The sequence below is a fragment of the Quercus suber genome, unplaced genomic scaffold (genome assembly GCF_002906115.3).
Source record: "Quercus suber isolate HL8 unplaced genomic scaffold, Cork oak 2.0 scaffold_772, whole genome shotgun sequence".
NCBI classification, from domain to species: domain Eukaryota; kingdom Viridiplantae; phylum Streptophyta; class Magnoliopsida; order Fagales; family Fagaceae; genus Quercus; species Quercus suber.
The window spans coordinates 238,425-262,584 of NW_027070208.1; the positions used below are offsets into that span (position 1 = coordinate 238,425).

The 24,160-nt window shown below is 34.9% G+C and overlaps 2 protein-coding genes across 4 annotated transcripts; both read right to left on the reverse strand.

Annotated features, from left to right (window-relative positions):
* Positions 1–6,851: 6,851 nt before the first annotated feature.
* On the reverse strand, positions 6,852–12,988 carry LOC112014000 (uncharacterized). Its single transcript, XM_024046381.2, has 7 exons — positions 12,608–12,988; positions 11,541–11,949; positions 11,214–11,370; positions 10,919–10,963; positions 8,680–8,845; positions 8,176–8,546; positions 6,852–7,489 (listed from the first exon to the last, which is right to left on the reverse strand). The coding sequence occupies exons 1-7, from the start codon at positions 12,902–12,904 to the stop codon at positions 7,171–7,173; spliced, it is 1,764 nt and encodes a 587-aa protein (XP_023902149.1). The 5' UTR covers positions 12,905–12,988; the 3' UTR covers positions 6,852–7,170.
* Positions 12,989–14,759: 1,771 nt separating this feature from the next.
* Positions 14,760–23,879, reverse strand: LOC112013942 (protein MEI2-like 1). 3 transcript variants are annotated; one of them, XM_024046341.2, is made up of 15 exons: positions 23,696–23,879; positions 22,397–22,574; positions 22,195–22,240; positions 20,568–20,909; positions 19,573–20,003; positions 19,324–19,482; positions 19,071–19,187; positions 18,833–18,984; positions 18,409–18,491; positions 17,895–18,317; positions 16,155–16,806; positions 15,591–15,675; positions 15,437–15,505; positions 15,159–15,338; positions 14,760–15,068 (listed from the first exon to the last, which is right to left on the reverse strand). In XM_024046341.2, the coding sequence occupies exons 2-15, from the start codon at positions 22,472–22,474 to the stop codon at positions 14,916–14,918; spliced, it is 2,970 nt and encodes a 989-aa protein (XP_023902109.2). In that variant the 5' UTR covers positions 22,475–22,574; positions 23,696–23,879; the 3' UTR covers positions 14,760–14,915. The 3 variants fall into 3 exon arrangements, with proteins under 3 accessions (XP_023902109.2, XP_023902094.2, XP_023902101.2); XM_024046326.2 differs by having other exon boundaries at positions 20,568–20,912; XM_024046333.2 differs by lacking the exon at positions 23,696–23,879 and adding an exon at positions 23,118–23,611 and having other exon boundaries at positions 20,568–20,912.
* Positions 23,880–24,160: the final 281 nt, after the last annotated feature.

Here is a 24,160-nt window from a genome sequence, read left to right on the forward strand (position 1 = left end):
TATAAGGATCGTATTAACGAGAGGCTTGTTGACATCGACCTGAATACAAAGTCTAGCGTACCTCCCTCTAGCCTCCAAAGATGTGTGGGTGTCTATCCTAAGCACCTTTCCAATGGCTCCTCCTATCTGTTGGAGTACCTCAAATTCATATAGTTCCATAGGGAGCTCATGCAGCCGAACCCAGCTTGCTATAGAAGAAACACTCGCACACGCAAGCTTAAAGAAAGGCTCCCACAGCCCATTTTTAAGGATTGGCTCCATGTCTTCTTTCAAAGAAAATTTGATTGAATAGAAATCTTTTCCTAAATCTACACAGTCGAATCTCCCAGCTAGTTTCCACAAGAGGTTAAGCTTGTTTTGGAGAAAGTTGAATCCCACTGTTCTACCATACAGCTTGATGATCAATGCGTTGGACCATGGCTTCCTAATCCAAATCTTGGTTTCCCTGGTTACTTTAACCACCACAAGACCCTCACGAAGTTCATCCATCTCCTTATCTGAATCCACTTCCATGTCCAAGGTATCTGTAAAATCAAAAGTCTTGGCATAAGCACCTGGTATTTCCCCCACTAGTTTCTCTTTAAAAGTTCTCTTTAATGCCCCCCACGTATTCTGAAAATCCTAAGAATGGCCACTCTCACTTGAACCATTGACAAAGTCAGCATGGTAAACGTCCTTAACCTTCTTTTTACTCCTGGAGAGTTCAGCTTCCTCTTCCCTAGAGAGGTTTCGGTTTTTTGAACGAGCGTCAGTCATACATCAACTACTGGATACCTTTATGGAAAAAGCAGTTTCCATAATTTTCTTTAAGTGGCTGGTGGTGTGCCAATAAAATGTCGAAAGACAAAGGGCTAAAAAGTGTGAATACAGGAGAAGGGTATTACAACAACAATGTTTGATTTATTTTTTTATTCAAGGTTTTTTATATACGACTTTGCAATGAAAGTTGTATACAATTTTACTACAATGGTTGTAGAGTATGGACATAGAGTATGCCAGTTCCACAAAGTGACTTTGGTAGCTTTTACAGAAACAAGAAGGTGTTCCAAGGATGGTAGAAATCTTGTGAAATTGGGTTCCTATGAGGTAAGTGAATATATAGCTCATTTTATTCAACATTAATATCTTAACCTTGTGCTTTGTTTTACTCTTAGATATTGTTGATGTTGTAATCTCTATTTATTTTTAGAATAATTTCATATGCATACATGAACAAAATAAAATTAAAAATTTGGATAATTTTTAATTTTTGAATCTTTATTTTAGAGATATGTTATTACGTGATATGATTGAATTGATTGTCTAGTGGCATTTCTATTTATTATTTCAAGTAGAATCTTTGTAATAAATTCTTTAAAAAAAAAAAGAAGATATTTTTGGGTAAGTGCTTTTGGCAATGTAATTTTAGGGGTTAAGTAGTTTAATTTTTGAAGCCTTTGCTAAGGGATGGGTTTTAAGTTTGCCAATATATATCAAGGTTGCCTAAACTGTAGCACTATAACAATTTATTGAAACATAAATTATTTTAAAATTTCTTTATAAACCAAAGGGTCAAAGTGTTGGGGGCATGGTCCGGCCCACATAAGACTAGAGTTTCTTAATGGGCTTATCCAAAGTTAGCCAATAACTAGCCACGTGCATGACAAGAATTCTAGTTAAAGTAGTGTTAGAAATTCATGTGTTCCTAGGATTCATGTGGGGCGGCAGAGTTGCTTATAAAAGCAAGGATTAGTGTGCCATATATGTGAGATAGCAATAACAAGGGTGTGTCGCATTAAAAGAAAAAGGTGTCGCACAGGAGAATTAAGAAAGCAGCCAAGAGGGAGTTGCTTAGAGAAAAAGAAGACAGCCAAAAGAGAGCTGTTCGTGGAGAAGAAAATAGAAAGGAGAGAGCAAAGTGTTGCCACTTTTGAGAAAAATAATTAGTGTGTGTGAGAGTAAAGAAAAACAAGAGAGCTTTTTTCTTTAGCCATGAGACATACACAAGAATTATTGTAATTGATTTGATAATAGTGAAATTATTCGGAATTTGTTCTATGGTTTTTCCCTTCAAAGAGAAAGGGGTTTCCACGTAAATTTTGTGTTCTTATGAGTATTTGTTATTTTGGATTGTTAATATTGTTGATATTATGGTTAGAGTCGAAGCGATGGCTGGAGAAGAAGGCAAGGCTTCAAGAATTAAGAAGTTTGATGGAATAGACTTCAAGTATTGGAGGATGCAAATAGAAGATTATCTTTATGGGAAGAAGTTGCATCTGCCTCTTTTGGGGACAAAATTTGATACTATGAAAGATGTAGAACGGAATCTTCTTGATAGATAGGTACTGGGAGTTATTCGAGGAGTTATTCAATTAACTCTATCAAGATCAGTTGCACACAATATTATGAAGGAAAAGACCATAGTAGATCTTATGAAGGCTTTGTCTAGCATGTATAAAAGTCATCAACTAACAATAAGGTGTATCTAATGAAGAAGTTATTCAATCTAAAGAAGGCATAAGGCACTCCTATAGCACAACATCTAAATGAGTTTAATACGATCACAAATCAATTATCCTCGGTGGAAATTGAATTTGATGATGAGATTCGTGCATTGATTCTTTTGGCTTATTTACCAAAAAATTGGGAAGCTATGAGAATGGTAGTGAGTAATTCTGTAGGAAAAAGTAAACTCAAATATGATGATATTCGAGATTTAATTTTAGGTGAAGAGGTTTGTAGGAGAGATACGAATATAGACAATGCACAAGATCAAGCTTTTGTCTCAAAAAACAAGAGCATAGGTAGAAGCAGAGGACCTAATAATCGAAAATTCAATAGTAGGTCACAATCAAGAGATAGATCTTAGTTTAAGGAAACTAGAGAATACTTCTATTGTGGGAAAAAAATTCCATACAAGAAGAGATTGTTGGCATTGGAATAAAGAACAAACTAAAGGAAAAGATGAAAAGAATGATAGTAAGAAAAATACTACAACTATTGTGATTGTTAAGGATGATGTGGTGCTCTCTATTGAAGAGCAAAAGTGTGAACATGTTGCTAATAATGATGTTGAGTGGGTTGTTAATTCTGCAGCCTCCCATTATGTTATCCCTATGAAGGGGTTGTTTACCACATACAAAATAGGATACTTTGGTACAATGAAGATGGGTGATTCCAGTTACTTAAAAATTGTAGGAATTGGTGATTTGTGCATCGAAACCAATGTTGGTAGCACCATAAGGTTGAAGGATGTGCTACATGTTCCACATTTAAGGATGAATGTGTTTTCTACATTGGCTATGGACCGAGCAGATTATTGGACTACCTTGGTAATGGAAGATGGAAACTTACTAAAGGGTCATTGGTTGTTGCAAGAAGACATGCTTGTTGTGGTATGTATAGAACTCATGTGAAGACTTGTAAGAAGAAGTTCAATGAGATTAAAAATTTTGAGAAGACTCCAAAGATAAGAGTTGAGATTGATGGTGATGATGTCAAGAGAGTGAAATTTTCATTGCCTAATAGTGCTTCAAAAGAGGAAGTGATAGGTGATGAAGAATATGAAGATGTTAAGGCTACATGAGATGATAATGAAGTGAAAAACCTTAGAGGTCTTGAGCAGGGGGAGTAATATCCTCCACTAGAGATTGTTGAACCTCGTGAGAAGAGAACTACTAGAGAACATCGAATTGTTAGCTTCAAGAATAATTAGGCTTCTGATGAGGGGAGCCAAAGGATTGGATTAAGGAAATCCAAGATGAGATTAATTTTTTAAGAATGAAAGGTATTGATATTGATGAAGTGTTCTCAGTGTTGGTGAAGATAATGAAGAAGGTCAAGCCTGGTGTCTGCTTGACTAACATGGATTTGAATTAAAGAATTGGATTGAAAATCTCCCCACATTGGTAGGCTGGAAGATGAGATTGTTAGGTGCATCAAGCACCATGGTCCAGCCCACATAAGACTAAAGCTTCTTAATGGGCTTGTCCAAAGTTATCCAACAACTAGCCACGTGCATGACAATGTGCATAACAAGAATTCTAGTTAAAGTAATGTTAAGAATCCATGTACTCCTAGGATTCGTGTGGGGTGGCATACTTGCTTATAAAAGAAAGGATTAGTGTGCCACATAAGCGAGATAGCAACAACAAGGGTGTGTCACATAAGAAGAAAAAGGTGCCATACAGGAGAATTGAGAGAGCAGCCAAGAAGGAGCCACTTAGAGAAAAAGAAGACAGCCAATAGAGAGCTGTACGTGGAGAAGAAAATAGAAAAGAGAGAGCAAAGTGTTGTCTCCTTTGAGAGAAATAATTAGTGTGTGTAAGAGTAAATAAAAAATAAAAAATAAAATTCTTTAGTCGTGAGACATACACAAGAATTATTGTAATTGATTTGATAATAGTGAAATTATTCAGAGTTTGTCCCATGGTTTTTCCCTTTAAAGAGAAAGAGTTTTCCACGTAAATTTTGTGTTCTTGTGTGTAATTATTATTTTGGATTGTTAATACTGTTGATAATGTTATTTGGGACCCAACACAAAGAAAGAACAAAACTAAAAATTTGTTTTATGTATTCGGTAAGGAAGTGCTCTTAGGGCATTGGTTAACAATCCATTTTAGGAAAGTTTTGACACCAAAATAATTATGTCTTATTTAAATTTTGAATTTTTTTTAAATATATATAATTATTTAATGTTTTCAAAATTTAGTCTATAAGAATAAGAGTTAGCCCCCCCAAATATATGAATTAGTCCAATGATGCTATTAAAAAAAAAATTGGTCTAATAGTAATAAAGATATAACTTTATTTTTCACAATTTTAGTTTTTATTGTAAAATGTGCTCTTATATCTGTTAAATATTTGATCAAGTTTGGCATCAAAAATGTTTGAATCTATCTTTTTTTAACTTGTTATGTGGCGATTAACAAGTCATTGACTCATTAAAAAAATATTTTCATTAAAACTATACATAAAATATGTCTTTAGTTGCCACATAATAGGTTAGAGCAAGATAGCTTCAAATATGGGTGTGTGTATATATAAAACTTATCAAATAAAAAAAGTGTGTGTGTGTGTGTGTGTATAAAAAAAAAAAAAAAAAAAAACGTGTGTGTGTGTGTGTGTGGAGGTTCTCTTGATAAATATATTAATGCCATAATTTAGCCTTCCAAACAAAAATTCCTAGCTCCGCCGCCCCTATGCACGTGGAAGTGTGTATAGAATTTGGAAAATTTGATGGTGTATGTGATTTTTCTTTTGGTTTGTTTTTGTGTTTGTCCAAATGAGATGAGGTCTATCTATGCAATTTTGGAGAGTGGGCTTTGAGAGTTTGCGCTATGTGAATTTTTATGGAAGCAAGCAAATATGTGTTCATTGTTGTGCGAGATTTGTCACGCATTTGTAAATTGTGTGTGTGAATATGTAATAAGTGTACAGCTTGTGAATATAATGTAGAAGTCAACATTAAGAGCTATATGACAAGGAGTATAATATTGACATTACCCTCTGTTTTTTCGTTGATTAATCTGAACCTTGCTTGCTATTAATTGCTTCACTCCTTTTCCTATTGCTTCTTCACTTCCATGTTTTGTTTTAATAGTTTTTCATTGTACTCTGTGTTTAAGAGTTCAGGTTTGTGGTGTTTGGCTAGGGATTTTTTTTTTGGATGAGCCTTTTGCTCCGGTTTTCGATTTTTACTGATTTTGGCCGTTTTAGGGGTTTTATCGGACCAGAATGTTTCTTGTTCAACAGGTTAAACCGGTTCAGTTTTTAAAACTATGACTTCGCCTTCTAAAGGTACCTCACCCATCTCAACGCATCAGCCATATTGGTTCAAAATGAAGATCTTGAGACCATTTTTTCAAAATCTAAAATGATTTGAATAGAAATGAAAAATAAGAGAAGAGTGATTTTTTTTTGGAGGGAACAAGGGAGACGAGACGAGAGTAGGAGAGAGATGTAATAAAATTTGAATTTCTAAAGCCCGAGTCTCCAACTCACGTCAAGGTGTGTCATAGTTGCACCCAACATGCCTTCTAGGTCGGTCTTAAATGGTCCCGATTTTAACAACCTTGCACCTCACCCTTCTACATTGCCCCACACTGCATCCAACTCGAGTGAGCATCAGGTCACCGCTACTACACAAAATCTGGTAGGTGAGTCTCTAAGCCTCAAAAGCAGGAACTGTCTACAGCTGAAGTAGGTAAAGTTCAGAAAAGGAAACAGGCTACAGCTGATTGGGCCGAACAAATGGTTGATATGCGTAGAACAGTGGCATTCTTACAAAACGAGACCTGGAAAGAGAAGATCAAGAGAAGAGAACTCATACTCGAACTATCATGGTTGTATCACTCGGATCCATTCCAACTTGTAATATATCTAGTTGCCTAGCGGCAAAATAACTTTTAAATATTTCTTTTTCTCAAATGTATTTTTATTAAAATACTATGTAGCATAAGTGTCTGTTATTTAGTAAACATCAAACCTGATTAATTAGACCTTGTCCTTATATATGTTTTTACCTATGTCCTTGTAGAAATTATATTCATTACACCTTAATGCCCTTATATAATATATATGAATATAATTGTCAAGAGTTTTATAATTTAACTGACACCTAATATTTTTAATGGAGACATCAAAGGTTCAAATCACCCTCTCCACCAACAATCGGCATTTGAATTTTACTTAGAATGCTCGGCTTTTTCTACTTCCTTATGACATGTGAGCTATTCCAAAGTATTAATTAAGTGACCAAATCCATCATTTTCTATCAAATTAAGCTTTTGGAATTAGTGCTAGTTTATCACTAAGTTCTCAAGCCATTTTTCAAACCAACCGAGGCTTAGATGATAGACAGAAACATATGCTGGAACACAAAAAGAAAGTTGCACTTAATTATCTCCAAAAAATAGTAACCATCATGAGTCACACAGTAATGCTTGACTCAGAGGCAGGTGTGACATAGTATCTAATGTGGTTACCAGAACATCAAACTATCACGCTCACAGCCAAACTCATCCCACTTTAGAACCATTCCATATCCCCAAACCATCCCTAATGCAATGTTTTGCTAAGCTGTGCCAAAACGGACCACCAAAAAGTTCTTCCACTTAATAAGATCGTTACAAAAATTCAGTGCACAAGCAAAATGGTGGGTTTCTTCCATACAACAACATGATGGAAGATTTAAGTCATCTTGTGCAATCCAATGTTGAGATCAGAAGATATGGAAACAAGAAGCGGCGCAGAGTGGAGCCATACAGCTTTGAAGACGCGTTTCTGATGGGCTTTTATTGATTGGGAAGGCTTTCTAGAATTATACCTGATATCAAAGACGTGAATCATGGGGTCTGCTGAACCAGATGTTATGTAGAAACCATCAGGAGACCAGGCCTGATTTATCAGCGCCGACTGAGATTCACTGCTTTCTTGCCTCCACCCAAAAGCATGGATTTCTGTCTGTCTCAATCTGATATCAAACAATCGGAGCTGCCTCTCAGGAGCTCTGCATATAAGAAATGTTAACGTTAAACTTTTAACAAGCAAAACTACATTTCTGACTAAAACAGATGACAAGAAAAAGTTTAGAATCTGAATGTAATTTTAGCCCTTCCTGAAATTTGATGTGCTTTCTATTTCAAAGCTACAATTCCTTTATAAAAGCCCAGGTATAATCACCAAGAAGTGTTTATGGTCACATACCATGAGCAATAGGACAGGCAATTGCCACTATAGTCAATATTTTCTGTTTCAAACCATCATATCATATAACTCCTTAATATTTATAATCATAAAACTATATTCAAATTTGTAGGGAACTGATTCACATTATACATCCGAACCAAACAGAGTCCAAGTTGCACACCTCAGCAGCAAACCAGAATTACCACTAGATGCAATTCAAGAGAGGTTTGAAGATCAAACTAATATTAGAAGTTCAATACCATTATTTCATCTCTTCTGTTAGTTTGCATTTCTGGTATGCAACTAAAGAAAATTGATACTATCTTTTAACTTAAGACCTCAAATTTTCCTAGATAAAAAGTTGTTGATCAACATAGCATTTTCCAATTTTCTTTCAAGTATAAAATAATAAGTACTAGATCTTGTAGATTTCTCGGAGCACTAACAAAGCAGTGTATTAAGACAATGACAGCATCAAGAAAAAACTGGTCAAGAAATGTTTCTTACGCTGTTTGAACCATGAATAAATTGAAATCACATGGATTTGGTAGTACACTCATGCATTTACATTCAATTTGATGCCTGTAATCTGCTCTTCCTACCAGTGTATCAAACCCAATAATTCGCTTGTCTGCCCCAGCAGACAATACAATCGGCTTTTTCTGCATTCCAGCAACTCCCATAACAGCAGACGAATGCAAATTCCTGTGCAATGCCTTTGGTTTCCATGAGTTCTCCCCATCTTTCTCACTCCAAAGCATAACAGCATGGTCACTGCCTCCAGTGACAAAACAGACATCTTCCCAAGGCATGAATGTGATGCCGTTAATAATACCCTTAACATGAGGCTTTTCCTCTAAGAAATTTACACGAGCTCTCTGTCAATACACAAATATGCAAAATCAAAGTGAGAAAAGAAACAGACTTTGCAATGAAAGTTGAATGCTTATTTACAAATGGTTGTGGAGATAGAGTATGCCAGTTCCACAAGTGTCTGTATTTAAATGTTACCCCTTGTGTCTTATTGAGATTAAGAACTGATATCTGAGAATCTCCACCATCAGCACTGTATACAGAAAATAGGCTGTTTCCATGTGGGTGCCAGGCTATATCTTCGGGCCATCTCCTCTGCTTAGGGGACAAACATTCAGTCGAGCTAAGTAGAGAGGCAATGGACCTGCAATTCAAGACAAAGAATTTAAGTGCCAAGACACCAGCTGAGAAACTTGACATCACAAAATTTAGACACTAGTAACTGAAACTGGATATAATTGATACAAAAGGAAAATTTTATATAATTCTAACATTTCTTAAAGGCATACAAAATGGGGGACCATTCTCGTGGACATCCAATATATTTGATGAGTATTTCTTTTTGTGGACTAAATATCCAATTTCCTACTTTGTCCTTACAAAGCTCTTCCTATTCTAGTCATGGTGGGAGACTAAACATATATGAAATAACCAGGGTATTTTTGCCTTGTATCATTAATAGGAGTACAGCTCCATATCCTTTCATCAGAAAGATAAGAACACCTATAAGTATAATCCATCTAACAAGATACCTTTAGCATCATGTATCACCTTTTCTATCTTGCAGCATACTGAATGGTGGGAGACAACCTTGTATTAAATTTGGTTAAAAGTAGTTGCTGCTTTGTCTGAATCTCAGCATACTCTACACACTGGCTTCTTCCCCACATATGATCTCAGTTTTGTGCACCAATTTAAAAAATAGTTGGAACGTGATGAAGTAACCAAAAGAGAAGAAAGTTTAAAAGTGTTGATAACTTTTTCTTTGTTGCAAGGCAACTAGAGAGGATTAAATATATATATCACATCAGCATATCTTTATACTTAACATATTACATAACCTGCTGCCAACAGGAAGAAAGTGTGAAAATTTTAATTACCTATCATCTCTTCTACACAAGTAACACGAGATATTCTTAACTGAAACTCACAATCACAAGTAACGACAAACTAAAAAGATGAATATTAAGAACATGATAGTAAAAAGGTTAACTTTCCAAAAGAGAATGTGTCCAAGGAGGCATAATGCTCAATGTTTAGTGACCACAAATATTATCATACTTTTAATTGTTTATCTTCCTTAATGAACCCACAAATAGCATCCGCACACATTCTCCAAACTCATTGAATGTTTCAGTCCAAACCTTTGCCAGCCAAGACCCTTCCCCTCTCTTCCAATCCTCCCAAATGGTGAGTAAATGGGCTAGGAAATAAAAGCAACTCGTTCAGGGGTCTTTGTTTTCCTCTCCTGATAATCAAGGCTAGAGCAACATATGGCACAAATTACACAATGTTCACTTTCTAGATTTTCATACCAAGGAAAAGAATAAATTCCAAACAGAAATACCACTCTTCTTCTATTGGGAAGTTACACACACACCCAGTGGGTCTTGAACCCACATCCTCATCCCCCATGTTGCTCTTACAAAGGGAGGAAGCGTCATTTGAGCTAAAGCTCATTGGCCTCTCTTCACACCACCTTAACCAGTAATTGCCCTAATTTATACTAGGAACACAAAAATAAACACGGCGGCTTGCTTTGGATGTGATATACACTTTTATCTCTAAAATTGAATCATAAAATAAAGAAGTAAACCTAGCAAGTGATCATCAACCAAATCTAACTCCTAACTTCCAAGTTCCCGCAAATATTTTGGTAACCTAAACTACACATTTTTAAGAACTCCACACTCTAATGTATCTGCTCCAATCAACTATCACCTAATATATACTAGGAAATATTTGCAGACGTTTTTCTCCACACACCACTAACCTTGACAAAATTCCAGAAATTCTCCATTCCAATGACAAAAAAGCTCACTCAAAATCTCTCTGATTTCAAAAGAGACTTTCGGCAAGGACACAAAGAGTGTCTGCTTCACATATCCTCTAAACAAGCAGTCTCATTGCTATTAAACATTAGATGCTTATAATGAAAAAGAAATCTGCAGTTACAAATAAATTAAGTCCTAGATAATGTCAAGTTATGGTAATGAGTGGACCACCTAAGACACCTTCATATTGCATCCACATGCTCCACCAAATTTCAATCATCATAATAAAAATATTCACGTCCTGTAGGTTGCATTATGAATAAATAGAAGCAATGCTGCATAACATTATGTGGTAAAATAATAACTTTTCAATGCTATCAATCAACAGCTGACATAAGATACCAGTGAAGATAAATGAATACAGACAAAGATTTAAGACTTACCCCCTAGACTGAACTTGCCATAAATTGACCAAACCATCCAAAGCACTGCAAGTATTTCAAAAACTCCCACGAATTAGATTCTGTAGAAACTTATGAGAAAGATAAATTTCATTAATACCAAAAAAAAAAAAGGCATATCGTGTAATAATAGAATAAAGGATAGTTAACGCGGGGGGTGGAGGGTGTTGATATTTTACTATTATTGCAAAATTTCAATCATACCATGAAAGTTCAATTTTTTAGCCAACGATGACATATATTTATTTTCACGTATATATACTAACTCAATAATTACCTAGTCACGAAAAGTTGATCATTCACTGGACACAAAGCAAGACTTCTCAACTTTCGCTTGTGTTGACTGGAGATGTGAGTGCTTGCATGGCAGCGGACTATGCATGGTGAAGAACGGCTACTTATTGATGTAATCAAATCTTTGTGTTCTTTCTGTTCTGAAATACAAAAGAAAAACTTAATGACTACTAATTGCAAAGAAAGGGGATCTTGGATTGGAGGAACTGGGCAATATGTTATGCAAAAAAGTTGCAAACATGTAATTGTAGGCACACACAATCACAGTGTAAAAATAATAATGTAACGCTATGCAACAAGTGAATCTCACCAAACTTTCTTTTTGTTCCTTTATCTTGAATTTTAACTTCTTCTTCGGGCTCAATAGAAACTCTAGAAGGTTTGTCCCCTTTAACTTTCATAGCACTATAAGATTGAGTGGAAACTGATGGACCAGATTGAGTACTAGAAACATGTGAAGGTTTTGCACCAAACTTTGCCGAGTTTATATGTTGGGAAACTTTTGGATTCACAGAAGGAATCAGAAGTTCTGGTTTAGATTGAGGCTGGTGTCTAGATGAATCTTCACTTATATTAATAGGACTAGTTGATCTGCGCTCCACCTTCAAATTTTTCGTTCCATTCTCGGCAGTCCCTTTAGATGACAAACCATTACTATGGGTTCGAAGCCGAGCCAATTTAGATTTTGAATCATGCAACCTCTTCTCTGATTCCTCAAGCTGCATACTTTTTCAAAGAAATGGTCAGCAAATAACCTCCTTGAGAAGGTTTCAGAATTGCAAGCAATGAAAGAGTTTGTCTTCACAACATTTACTAAGGAATACTGAAACTCCCACAATTGCTGAAACTCAAATGGCACTGATATACAACGCATGGGGATGATTGAAATCACTCCGCCAACCACTAATCATGAACGCAATCAATATATCTACAAAATCCAACATCCACGGGCGTTCTTTCTTTCTGGTTTTTCAGCAGACTTACTATTTTAAAAAGCTCAAGTACAAAAATTGTGAGTTATTCCAACTTGAAAGATAAAATTTATCATTATTTTAAAATTATATACATGATAAAATAAATAAATAAATAAATAAAGGATCTTGCTATATATATGTTGAATCTAGCTGGAGAAAAATGTTAAAGAAGCAAAACCCATTTCGTAAAAAACCATTCAAAGTTCAAAACCAAGAAGCAAATTAAACAATAGAAGCTTATGGAATATCAAAACTAGAACTTTTATTAGTACAGTATCATAGCCAAATCAATGAGATAACATTCACATAAACCCCAAATATCATTAGGAAATGAGAATGAAAATTGGGATTGAAAGAATGAATGGTATTAATATTTTTATTATTAAAAAAAAAAAGACAGAACCTGGGATTTGTAATAAGCGATACGCTGTTTATTAGTTAGGACTTCTTTGGTACGATGTTCGATCAGAGCCACCAATGCCTCTTCTTGCTCTTCTCTGCTAACACCGTTGTCGCTATTGTTGTTGCTGTTGTTGTCGTTGTTGTTCTTGTCGTCGTCGTCCATGTTGTTTGATTTTGTTGTTGTTGCTGTTGATGATGATGAAACTAGTTTTTGCTGTTGCTGTTGTTGTCGTACTTCATTCTCATCGTTGGTCTCAACTTTGGGTTTCTTCAGAGCCAGATAAGGAGGCGCGCTCATTTCTAAATTGTAAATTTGGGTACTATATTCTATTTATTATTTCTATTATCTCTCTCTCTCTATTTCTTTTCTTTCTCTGTGACGTTTCTAATTCCTATACCGAAAAAATTAAATAACTTTTCTGTGTGTGTGTGTGTTTTTTTTTTTTTTTTTTTGAGAAACTTAGAAGAAGAAGTTGAATGTGGACATTGGATATCAAAATGTGAATCATTATTAATGCTTATTAATATTATAAGCATACCTAATAGCTAATTATGGGCCTTGGTGACTTGATCCATTGAGGGTTTTTTATTAGACATCGGGACCTGAGTGTGTAGCCTTTTTTATTTTAGAGAATTTTAATTTATAACGTTCACTTCAATAATAGTTCTTTATCATCAGACGAAGACACAAATCAATTTTTAGTATAGACAAAAATTGAACCTCAGATTTATACAACTATCAGAAGCTTTACGAGTTGAGTTAATTAGAATATACGGTGTGCAGCCTTTTAGTTGAAGGTTTCTTTGTGATCATAACAAATATCTGGCTTGATTAATTGAATTAGAACTCCAAGGGCTTTTTTTTTTTTAGAAGGAACTCCAAGGGGTTAGCTTGAAATAATCCTATAACTATGGAAAGCAGAAAAACGTTGCAATGGGAAATTAAAACATCTCTTCTTTCTTGAAATAATTCTATAACACAGTTTAACATGCCCAAAACACTTGTTCAATAGGCTTTTGTTTTAGAGGATTTTTTTTCTATTCATCCCACGTTTAAATTTTAAATATATATATATATATATATAAAATAAAATGAGAAAGAAGAAGGAAAGGGAAAACGTTTGAAACTAGAAACTATGATATTGTGAGAAATAAGGCCGATCAAATTTGATGCTTACAAAGCAATCGACCAATTTTTGTCAACTAATCTTTTTTTTTTTTTAAATACTTGGAAAAATAACCACTTTAAAAGTTTTTATTTATTTATTTATGAAAAATCTTGTAACTTTATTAAGACAAAGATAAATTCAGTAATCTTTGCACACTGTCACAATTTTAATCATATCATGAAAGCCCTTTCGAGTTTTGACTAAACGAAGTCTTTTTTCACTTAATGCTCGTTAACAGAAAACATCTACATATTATAGAAAGAAAAAAAAAAAATTAAAAGTTGTGTGCTAAACTATTTCACACACAACAAATGGGAAAATGTTCAAAGGCAATATTATTAATGGTGCGAGCCCCAGGATGAAGTACTTAAAGAGATTAGCACATGTTAGTGGTACAGCTCTTGTGCTACATATTTAACTATAAAACATAGTTTACAATAGTTCTAAAATTTTCGAAGTGCCATGCTGTATTTACTCAAATAAAAAAAAATAAAAAATAAAAAAGTGCCAAGCTGTAAGAAGATATACATAATCAGGACCAAAATAGAATAATTCGTCAATGGTAGCAGTACAAAATTTTCCAACGAGAATTCTCAAGTATGCTTTAGGCAACTCCCCTTTTGAGCAAGCAAACCCAAGCTTAAACCAAAAAATAAATCCCACAAGACACAAACTTGAAGGAAAAAAAAAATGGAGATTACTTAGAAAAGTACCAAGATTTATATTTAAAAAAAAAATGAAAACAAAAACAGGATTGCCCCACGAACTGCACATAAAAGTGGGGTTATATCCCTCTGGAACATGTCCATTGTAAAAATGTTTACTCAAAACTAGCAAAAATTTCGAGCATCCGCTAAGTCATTTTGCATACTCATAGTTGGCCCCATTGTGAAATTTCAAAAAAAAAAAAAAAAAAAAAAAAAAAGTAAACCACTTGATTCTGGTTAATTTGCATACTCATAGTTGGCCCCATTGTGAAATTTCAAAAAAAAAAAAAAAAAAAAAAAAAGAAGTAAACCACTTGATTCTGGTTACGCGCTCCTGTTTCCAAAATCTTGCAAAAGCGCTTCTCTACAGCCACAAAAACAGTCAGAATATGCCCCATGTAAGAAACAGGGTTAATGTGATAGATCAGCTTGCTCAATCAGAGTCCTTTGAAGAATCCGATCCATTGGAATATTCCTCTCTATTTGCAGAAATTGAAGGGTTTCCCAGGTTGTGGTTTTCCTCATTGCTGCTGGTTCGAGGTCTGCCTGGTCTTGATCGAATATTGGTACCCATGGGGAAGGGCTCCTGCAGATACAACAAATCGTGTCAGTTAGATCATTAAGCAAAATAACCAAAAGGACCATGATAAACAAGTAGATATTAAAATGCCCCTACCGGATCACCAGCATTTGGACCTTCAGTATGAAAGAGAATAGGGCGGCAACGTTTATCCTCATTCATCAAGCTTGAATTCTGGAAATGGGCAATAAGAGCAGCTTTTCCCTGAATCCTAGCATATGCAAGGGAGGCCACCTTTTCACTATTAAACTTCTCCCATTTTTTGCCATTGAATGCCTGCAAAAGTGGTGCATTTTAATCCTATGAGCTTTTGCCAATAACTTAATAGTATCATAAGAAACCACAACGCCAAAATCACAGTTCATAAATTGAACCTGATGAAATGAAATAATCTGATGAGCATCAATCATATTGATGAACGCATAGCCCACATTGCATTTGTTCTGCAGAAGATATTGGTAAATTTGATAAGGAACATAAATATGGTTTCTAACCCAAAAAAGCTTATCCACAAAGAAATTTACTTGCCTTGAAGTCAATTGGCAAATAAAGAAAATCATAGGTTCCCCGACAGTGCTCATCTATTGCAGCGAGAAGCATTTTAGAAGTATATCTGTAAAAATATATATTACATCAGCTGATAGAAAGAACTAAGGGAGAGGGGGAAAATAGAAAAAAGCACCCAAATGAATCTGTGACCTTTTCATAAAAAGTCAACTGCCACTGCTTAAACTACTATACATGGTCATAGTGGATGACCATGACCAAAATAGCCAATTTCTAGTATTGTCATATTTGATGACAACCCTCTATTGCTTGCTTTCCTAGCAGAAAATTAAAGAGGTGACCACTGAAACATTAATGGCCTGTTTGGGGTGGAATCACAAAATGCCAAACAGGATATACAGATGCCCCAACAAAGCACATTTACAGATCCCATGAATCATAACAAGTATATCAATATAAATTAACAATGCTATTCAAACAAAGCAAAGATTCATCAGAAGAAAACGCTATAAGATAATTGAAAGATAAAAGATAAAAGAAAGAAGCAGAAAAACGCTCAAGATGTTTTTAGAATCATTCACATACTTGTTGGGAATGTTCTTTATCATCAGTGTTGTTCGGACATCTTCCCCACGTAATATGCGGTCAGTATCAAGTTCATACTGTTTCTTATCAGCAAGATTAGAATTCACATCATTTCTACGGTGAGAAAGGTTTCTCACACGTTCACTTGCAGAGTCAAAAGATGCAGGCATTGAAATCATCGGGTTCCTCCCAAGAAAAATGTTGCACATTTGCTGAGGAGAGTGTTGCCCAGCATTTGTCAACATGTCTGCGCAATTTCCTCCAATATGAGAAAAGGTGCTGTGAGGAGAAATGTCAATATGATGCAACTGAGAACTACGAGGAAAGCCCATACTCCCAAGAGAACCCAAGTGGAAGCTAGAAGCTTCAGGAGACTCCCCTAAATAGGTACGTCGCCTGTCCCAGAGGGAGGTATTTACAGCTGGTGCGGATCCAACATGATGATGCACGGGTGACATGTTGAGTAATTGAGGTGATCCTCCAGGAAATCCAGGCATTTGTGGAAGGCGATGAGCAGGAACACTGTCAACAAATGAAGGCGAATTCCCCCAAATCACAGGACTTGAAGGATGTTGCTGATATGAGTTGGGGTTCTTCCATGCATAATGGTGTCCATGAAGGGGACAGCTCCCATTTCCAGAAGAACCAAAAACTAAAAAAAATATTTTATCAAATATTTTAACTTGTTTAACATAATACTTAAACCTAAAGGAACAAAAACATAGCAGGTAGAGGAACAATTCCTTCCAAAAATTGTGTAATTTTCCTCTAGATGGCAAGAATAACAGTAAATAAGAATCAATGTGTATGCTGCAAACCACATTATGCTAAGATGGGGACGGTAACTTGTACAAGGGTTACAGCAAAGAGTATTAATACAATATTAAGCTAGGATGAGATGACCACAACAGTTAGAAAACTTAACAAGGCTTTGTTCAGATATCAGACATCACAAGCCTCTATCAAGTATTCTCTAACCCATAAATAATCCATTGCTACTGAATTCTCATTTCATTTGTGGACAGAGAGGCAAAATGCCAAACCGGATTATAACAAGCTTCTTGTTTATATTTTGTCCATTTCTTATTTATTCCACCGTTAAAGAAAGCATATTTGCAAAAGTATAGAATCAAAACATTAAAATCCACACCCTTTATCTAATTCCCTAAAGATCTCAATATTCTAATCATAAATAGTTTGGATGCTTTGCTGAGAGGAAAGAAAATGAGGGGAAAAAAATCTTGAAAAATGAAACTTAAGACAATTGGGAATGGAATCATACAAGATAAAGACAGTAAAAGCCAAGCAGCCCAGTTTGCCAACAGGCAACAGCACTTCAACATTAAATGCTATACATCAGAGGACACCAATAAGTTATGATAAATATTGATAAAATTTAAATAAATAAAAAATCTAAATAGCTAATCCATTTTGTGCATGTTAAAAAAATATATAATAAAAATAAATAATTACTGCAATTAAAATTGCATAAACTCAAAATGCAGACCACAAGTGTGGCTGCAACACATGCGGACTTAGCAGTCCCAGCTTCAAACTATCCAAAATCTAGTGAAGAAGAAGAATAACCTAAAAATTTATAATCGATTTATTGAACTTAATCTGAATGGTTCACTTGTTAATCTAAAATAGTTTAGTAGTCAACCAGATACCAAAATCTAAAACATCCAACAACAAAAGTACATATTTCAAACAGAGTACAGGACAATATAATCAACTCACCTCCATTAAGTTCCACTGGATGAACATTGGAACTCATTCTGTGAATTTGCCTACTGTTGATTCCTTCTGTCATCCTGGGACCAAGATTGCCAGCCATATCAGCATTGGTGCTCAAAGAGTTGCATGGAACACTGTTGGCTAAACTTTCATGACACTCCGGGAATGAATGAGGATGTAAATTGGGAATGCATTGGTTAGCAAACTTCATTTCATTCAGAGAATGGTTGGACTCACAAACTCCAAATTGTTTGCCAATAGATGCCACTCCCACCGGAGAGGGCAAGTTGTTCGGAACACTTGAACTCATATGAGGGAATGCATTTTCAATAAATGAACTCAGAGATGATCGGTGTGCAGAATGTAAACCAAGGTTAGATCCATTATCCACACTGTTAGATGCGATAACCCCAGGAGAGACGGTTGCTGTAAAAGATATTGAGCGAGAGCAAGAATAAATATTTGTGTTTTAAGAAGACCTTAACTGATGCAGAAATTCTTTAGACAGAAATCATACCCGTGTGTCCGGATGATAAATTGTCACAAGGGCTTTGACAAACATTAAGTCCATCTTGCTCCTGCTCAGGCTGTTGCATCAAACTGCAAAAAGAATTTTAGTTCACACATGTATCGATATATATATATTATCATTTGGAAAGAAAGAAACAAAGAAATAAGACAGAACAATAACATATGGTAAAACCAGATCAGGGTGATCCAGAATAATATCATCATTCACCAGTCAAAATTTTAAAGCAAGACATAGTAGGAACACCACATGGGAAATATCCATAATGAACATAAAATCTACACTTAGTTTGTTTCAAGATCAAGCAGACAAAAGGGGAGAAAACAGAAATAGGATCCCCATCCCCCTCAGAATTCAACATCTTTTTTAATGATGCTACTGAGAAATAAGAGGGAGCGAAAATAGACAGTACCACCATCTTGCAATCTCTGAATGGCTTGGTTCAATCTTGATCTGTTTCCCAGAAATTTCACTCCTATTCAGTGCACGAAGAGCAGTTTCTGCAGCTCGGACATCATAAAACTCTATCAATTTGTATTGATACTTATGTGAAGCATCAAGGATCTGCAAACCAAAATATATAAATAAATTAAAATTAAAATTTGTACTGTCATTTATATAAATGAAAGAACAGGACAACAACAAATTACTTCTTTGATTTCTCCATAAAAGCCAAAAATTTTGTGAATCTCATCATCTGAAACAGAAGAATCAAGGTTGAATACCACCAGGGTGCCCTGGTTAACATCTCTTTCCGAAGGATTATCCTAAAACATTAGCAAACATCAAGCAACAGATTAAGTAAAAAGAAGAAAAATGATGATATCACAGAAATTATGAGGTAAGATGACCAAAACAGTATTGACACATGCACCACAAGTGGCAGAAAAGTAACCACCATACCTTTGGTATTGAATAATGTATGTCAAGTTTCCTACGCTTCAATGCTTTACTTTGAAGCACTTTCTTTGCCTCTTGGGCTGCCCTTATGTCATAATAAGAAATCATAACAAACCCACGATGCTTGCAGGATGTATAGAGCTTGCGAATATCTCCAAATTGCTGACAGGGAAAAAAAAATTGTCAATTAACTTGCTATGAATCAGTTGCATGAAGTCCTAATGAACATTGAAAAGCAAGGAGTATATGCACCTCAAAAAGAGCCTTTAATTCAGAATCTTCGACATTACTATTAATATTTCTCACAAAAAGTGTTCTAGATGGGTGTTCACCATAAGGGTGTTCACCAACAATTGAGCCATTAGAACCCACTTGGCCATTGGAAAGTCCCCTGATATAATCAGAACTTCTTTGGCCCATACATGTACGATCATCCCCCTCTAATTCCATGCCTCCCCCACTGCTGAACAGATCATAATCTTCGAAGTCATCACCATTTTTGGCATAAGAATTACATGCCAGCCCATCAGTCATACCAGAAAATAGATCATCATCGTCAGGAAGGAGGTTTCCAATAGTCTGGGCCTCAATTTCTTTAAGAGATTCAAATGGTTCTTCATCATGGTAGGAAGCCACAGCATTAGCAGGAAGATGATATGGAACCTCATTTCCCAGCAATCCTACTGCATCAAAGAATGCACTGTTACAGAAAATGCAAAAGGGAATATATCCATTATATTAAATTAATACAAATGCAACCATTGACTTTTAAATTTTATTTTAAAAAACAAAACAAGAACATGCAAAATCATATGTTTAAAAGAAGTTTCAGTGAGATTTTGAACCCAGTTTATTAAAATATGTGAGTTTTCTCATAAGATAAGACAACAAGAAAAATGCCTAACTTAAAGCAAAATCTCATGATAAACGTTTACTGGCCAGTTGTGAGATTTCTTCCATCTCCATGGACTAATCTACTTACTGAAATTCTCCAACTCTATTTTCTTGTCTTCATTTTTTTTTTAAATCATCAAAAAGTAAATATTATGATGAAAGCTAGAGTTTGTTACATCTTTATTGTATATGTTTACCATGAAACGATAGCATATTAAAACCAACAACTGGTGAAGCTATAGTGCAATGACAACTTTCATGCCTAACTTTAAGAGAGAGAGAAAGAGAGAGGCAACTATTACCCACATTCAATATATGAATTGCATATGATAGAAATGAAAAGGAAAGCTTACACTTTCTACTAAATATTTCAGACAATGAACTTGAAAACAGACTACTCTCACGATTGGTTCCACTCATAACAGTCGTCTTTCCTTCCAAACTATGAGAAGGCAACTGCACACACACATTTGGCCGTAATCCCATATGATGATGCATAGATTTCCGTGAAGCATTGGACAAACTGACAATGCCTTCATTTCCACTAACACGTAGCTTTTCTGTTTGGTCTCTAAGTAAACTTGTCTGTGGCAGTTCCAAACAATCCACAGACTGTGTCCCAATGGGTGAAAGTTTTCCTGCGTGTAGTGAAGCATCCGACAAGCTTCCAGGTGTAGCTATCATTCCATTCATTCCTGCTGACCAAAATTACACCAACAATAAGAGGAACCCCAGCATGCTCAAAGCTTTGCTTGGGAAAGCACTGAGCAAATTTCAATAAATTATTTAATAGAACTGAACTAAATAGCAAAAAGACATTAATTTAACCATGTTAAAGAAACATGACTATGAACCCTAATCAGACGGATACAACAATGAAAACACGGATCAATGAACTGGGCAGGATAAAGCACTCGTACAAAAGAAGAAGAACTAACAAAGAAAAATTATTCTCACAAACAGTAACAGAGTTATTCTCATAAACTCTAATTTTGTTGGATATCTAAAATTAAAAGTGTCAAGTACATAACTATCTGTCACTAATCTTTAAGCAAAATATTTCTATATTGGGGTTGAAAATAATAAGTAGGCAACAAAGTACCCAAACACAGTTCTCGCAATGAATTCATCAAGACAAATTACACACTAAACTGGTTTAGGCATATTTTCTAAAGAGTCATAGCTACAATTATAAACACTAAGAAAATGGCCAAGTTTCCCTTGCTAATTAAATTATCATAACAGTAGTGTATGTGAAAAGATCATCTCCCTCAAAGAAAATACACTTTCACCATTTCCATTAGGAGGCCGAATGGCCATTTCAATGCTTGGGACAAATAGAGTGCTGCAAAAATATTCAGCTGATCAATTTACAGATGCATGGCACCAAAAGACATTTATTTCCACAAGATGGATCGAGTTCGTGGTTGATGCTCTATCAACACCGTAATTTCTTAAATCAATGATTAGGCATACTAAACTCGAAGCGGAAAATATTCAACCTTTTCTTTAAATGGAAAAGAACTTCATTTTAAATTCATGGCCGTTACACTTTTAGCAGTTTCCATAGGTCAAATGGCCAAGTCAATGCTTGGGGCAGACATGGTGCTCCAAAAGTATTCACATGGTCAATTGAATGACGCATGGTACCAAAAGACATTCATTTCAACAAGATCGATCGATTTCTTGCATTCATCTGATACTCTATCAACCCTGTCTTGCTTAAATCAATGATTAGGCATACTAAATTTGAGGCCAAAACTCAAACTTTTCTTTAAATGGCAAAGAATATCATTTTACTTTCAGGACTGTCATTGCATAACGACCCAATCAATGCAAGAAACTTCTAATTAAGACAAAATAAAAACAATAGGACATGCAACTATTTATGATAATATGTCAAATAAGTGTGGGGCATCTGAACTACATGCATTCATCATGAATTTGAAGAGATTCCCACGAAAATTCAATGGTTCTCACCTTGGTGATAAGGAATGCTTTTGGGTTTTTGATATCCAACTTCTCTCTGCTCACAGTTGACAACAAGTTACAAACTTGCAATTTTAAAGTAGAAAATTTTGATTTTTCACAAAAAAAAAAAAAAAAAAAAAGAGTAGAAAATTTGATAACTAACATTTATAGAAGAAAGACAGAAATTTAGAGCTGTGAAGACCACAAATACCTGTGAAGAAAAAGAAATATCTTCAAAGAAGAGAGGCGAGGCAGGCACGCCTCTTTGATCCGTTACTTCAAATGGCATAGCGAAACTTACAAAGCAGAAACTTTTGCACAAAAGTGAAAATAAAAAAACCTCCAAAGATCCTAACTTGCCCACATGCCTAAACCGCCTGGCTCTTCATCTGAAAAAAAATAATTCACAGATGTTATATTATAGTACATCATCAAAAACTTGAAAGCAGAATCAAAAACCCATATCTAATATTTTTGTGAGAAATAAAGCAAAAAAAAAAAAAAAAAAAACCCATTTAAGTATAATTGGGGAGGACTTGAATTTTTTTTTTTTTTTTTCTTTTAACCGACAAACTCTGGCTTACCTACCAACGACCAAACACAAATGCCTAGTTTGGTTTCAAAGAAAAATTAGGGGAAAACAGATTAAAACAACAAGCAAAAACTACCACTCAACTGTACTAAAAAAATTACAGTTTTTTTTTTTTTTTCTAGTTCACCAACAACAAAATTCACTCTTTTTTTTGTGTTTTGCATAGCTCAAATTCTCAGCAAATTTATAAAATATGAAAGATCAAGAACAGCGGTCCCAGCTTTTGAAAAAACTTTAAAATTAAGCAAAACCAAAAAAGCACAGGTATATTGACAAGGAAAGGGAGTTAATTGAGAACAGAAATTAACTTAATATAACCAAATAAAAAAAAAATTAGCACCTTTAAAAAACAAAATTGAGCTCCATGGCCAATTTCGCTCACTCCCACACTTTTCTCTCTCAAGAAATTGCAAAATTGAGAAGAGAGAGAAAAAAGAAGAAGAAGAAGAAGAAGCAAAAGAAATGTGAAAAAATAAAGATAGGAACAAAAATCAAAGGGATCTGTTTTTGTGTCTCTTTAATTTTGAAGAAGCCACAGCTTGTGCTTTATATTTGGAACCTGCATTTTGCTTGCAAGCTATCATTCACCACAACAACAACAACATAAAGAAACAGACACCGAATATTTCACTTTTTGTTTGTTTCTGCTTAATAATCATCATTGTTTCCTAAAATTTCAAAACACAACAAACAATAATTTCCACAGCCAGAGTCAAAAATTTAAAGATTCCGGCGTCGGAGATAACCCAATTCCCGGCGAGATTTCTCTCCCGCCGGTCACTCAATTCTAAATTCTAGAGAGAGAGAGAAGGCTGTGTTAGTTGAGTTTGGAAAAAACTAAAAACATAAAACATTAAAAAAAAAAAAAAAAAACAGAGAGAGAAAATAGGCGCGGGGTTTGTGTTAAAGTGTACTCACGGTCTAGGCAACGAAAGAAAAATCAAAATCAATCTGACCCCTTTGATTCGGAAGAGAACTACAAAGCCTGTTTTGTGTGTTTGTCTTTCGTTTGTTGCTGTTTTTTTTTTTTTTTAAGACTTTGCTTTGCTTTGGTTGTACTTTGTCTTTGCTTCAGTTTAAGCTTTGGCTTTCGCGGCTTAATATTTTCTATAATATAAAATAAAATAAAATCTTCACGGCTCAGCTCTGCTTTTTATAGTTTTAAATTTTGATACCCTATGTGCTACCAAAGTTTCTTTATCCTACTCCATCAATCATCATGATTAGGATTTACAGCATCACCATTAGGATTTTAGATTTTTCTTTTTAAAAGATGAGCGTTACAACCTTATTCCAACAAACTATCTTTATCCTGCACTAATTTTATCTTTAATTTTTTTTTTTTTTTTGTGGCATACAAATATATGAGTTAGATAAATCTTA

What these genes read in the sequence shown, in the direction of transcription:
- LOC112014000 (XM_024046381.2), bottom strand. Translation starts at nt 12,904, where the DNA reads ATGAGCGCGCCTCCTTATCTGGCTCTGAAGAAACCCAAAGTTGAGACC. An exon ending in AGGAACAAAAAGAAAGTTTG is followed by an intron (nt 11,371 to 11,540) that starts GTGAGATTCACT and finishes TTTGTATTTCAG; the next exon opens with AACAGAAAGAACACAAAGAT. An exon ending in ATCTCAATAAGACACAAGGG is followed by an intron (nt 8,547 to 8,679) that starts GTAACATTTAAA and finishes GTGTATTGACAG; the next exon opens with AGAGCTCGTGTAAATTTCTT.
- LOC112013942 (XM_024046326.2), bottom strand. Translation starts at nt 22,474, where the DNA reads ATGCCATTTGAAGTAACGGATCAAAGAGGCGTGCCTGCCTCGCCTCTC. An exon ending in TGAAATATTTAGTAGAAAGT is followed by an intron (nt 20,004 to 20,567) that starts GTAAGCTTTCCT and finishes TCTTTGATGCAG; the next exon opens with TAGGATTGCTGGGAAATGAG. An exon ending in TCAGAGATTGCAAGATGGTG is followed by an intron (nt 18,492 to 18,832) that starts GTACTGTCTATT and finishes TTCTTTTTGCAG; the next exon opens with TTTGATGCAACAGCCTGAGC.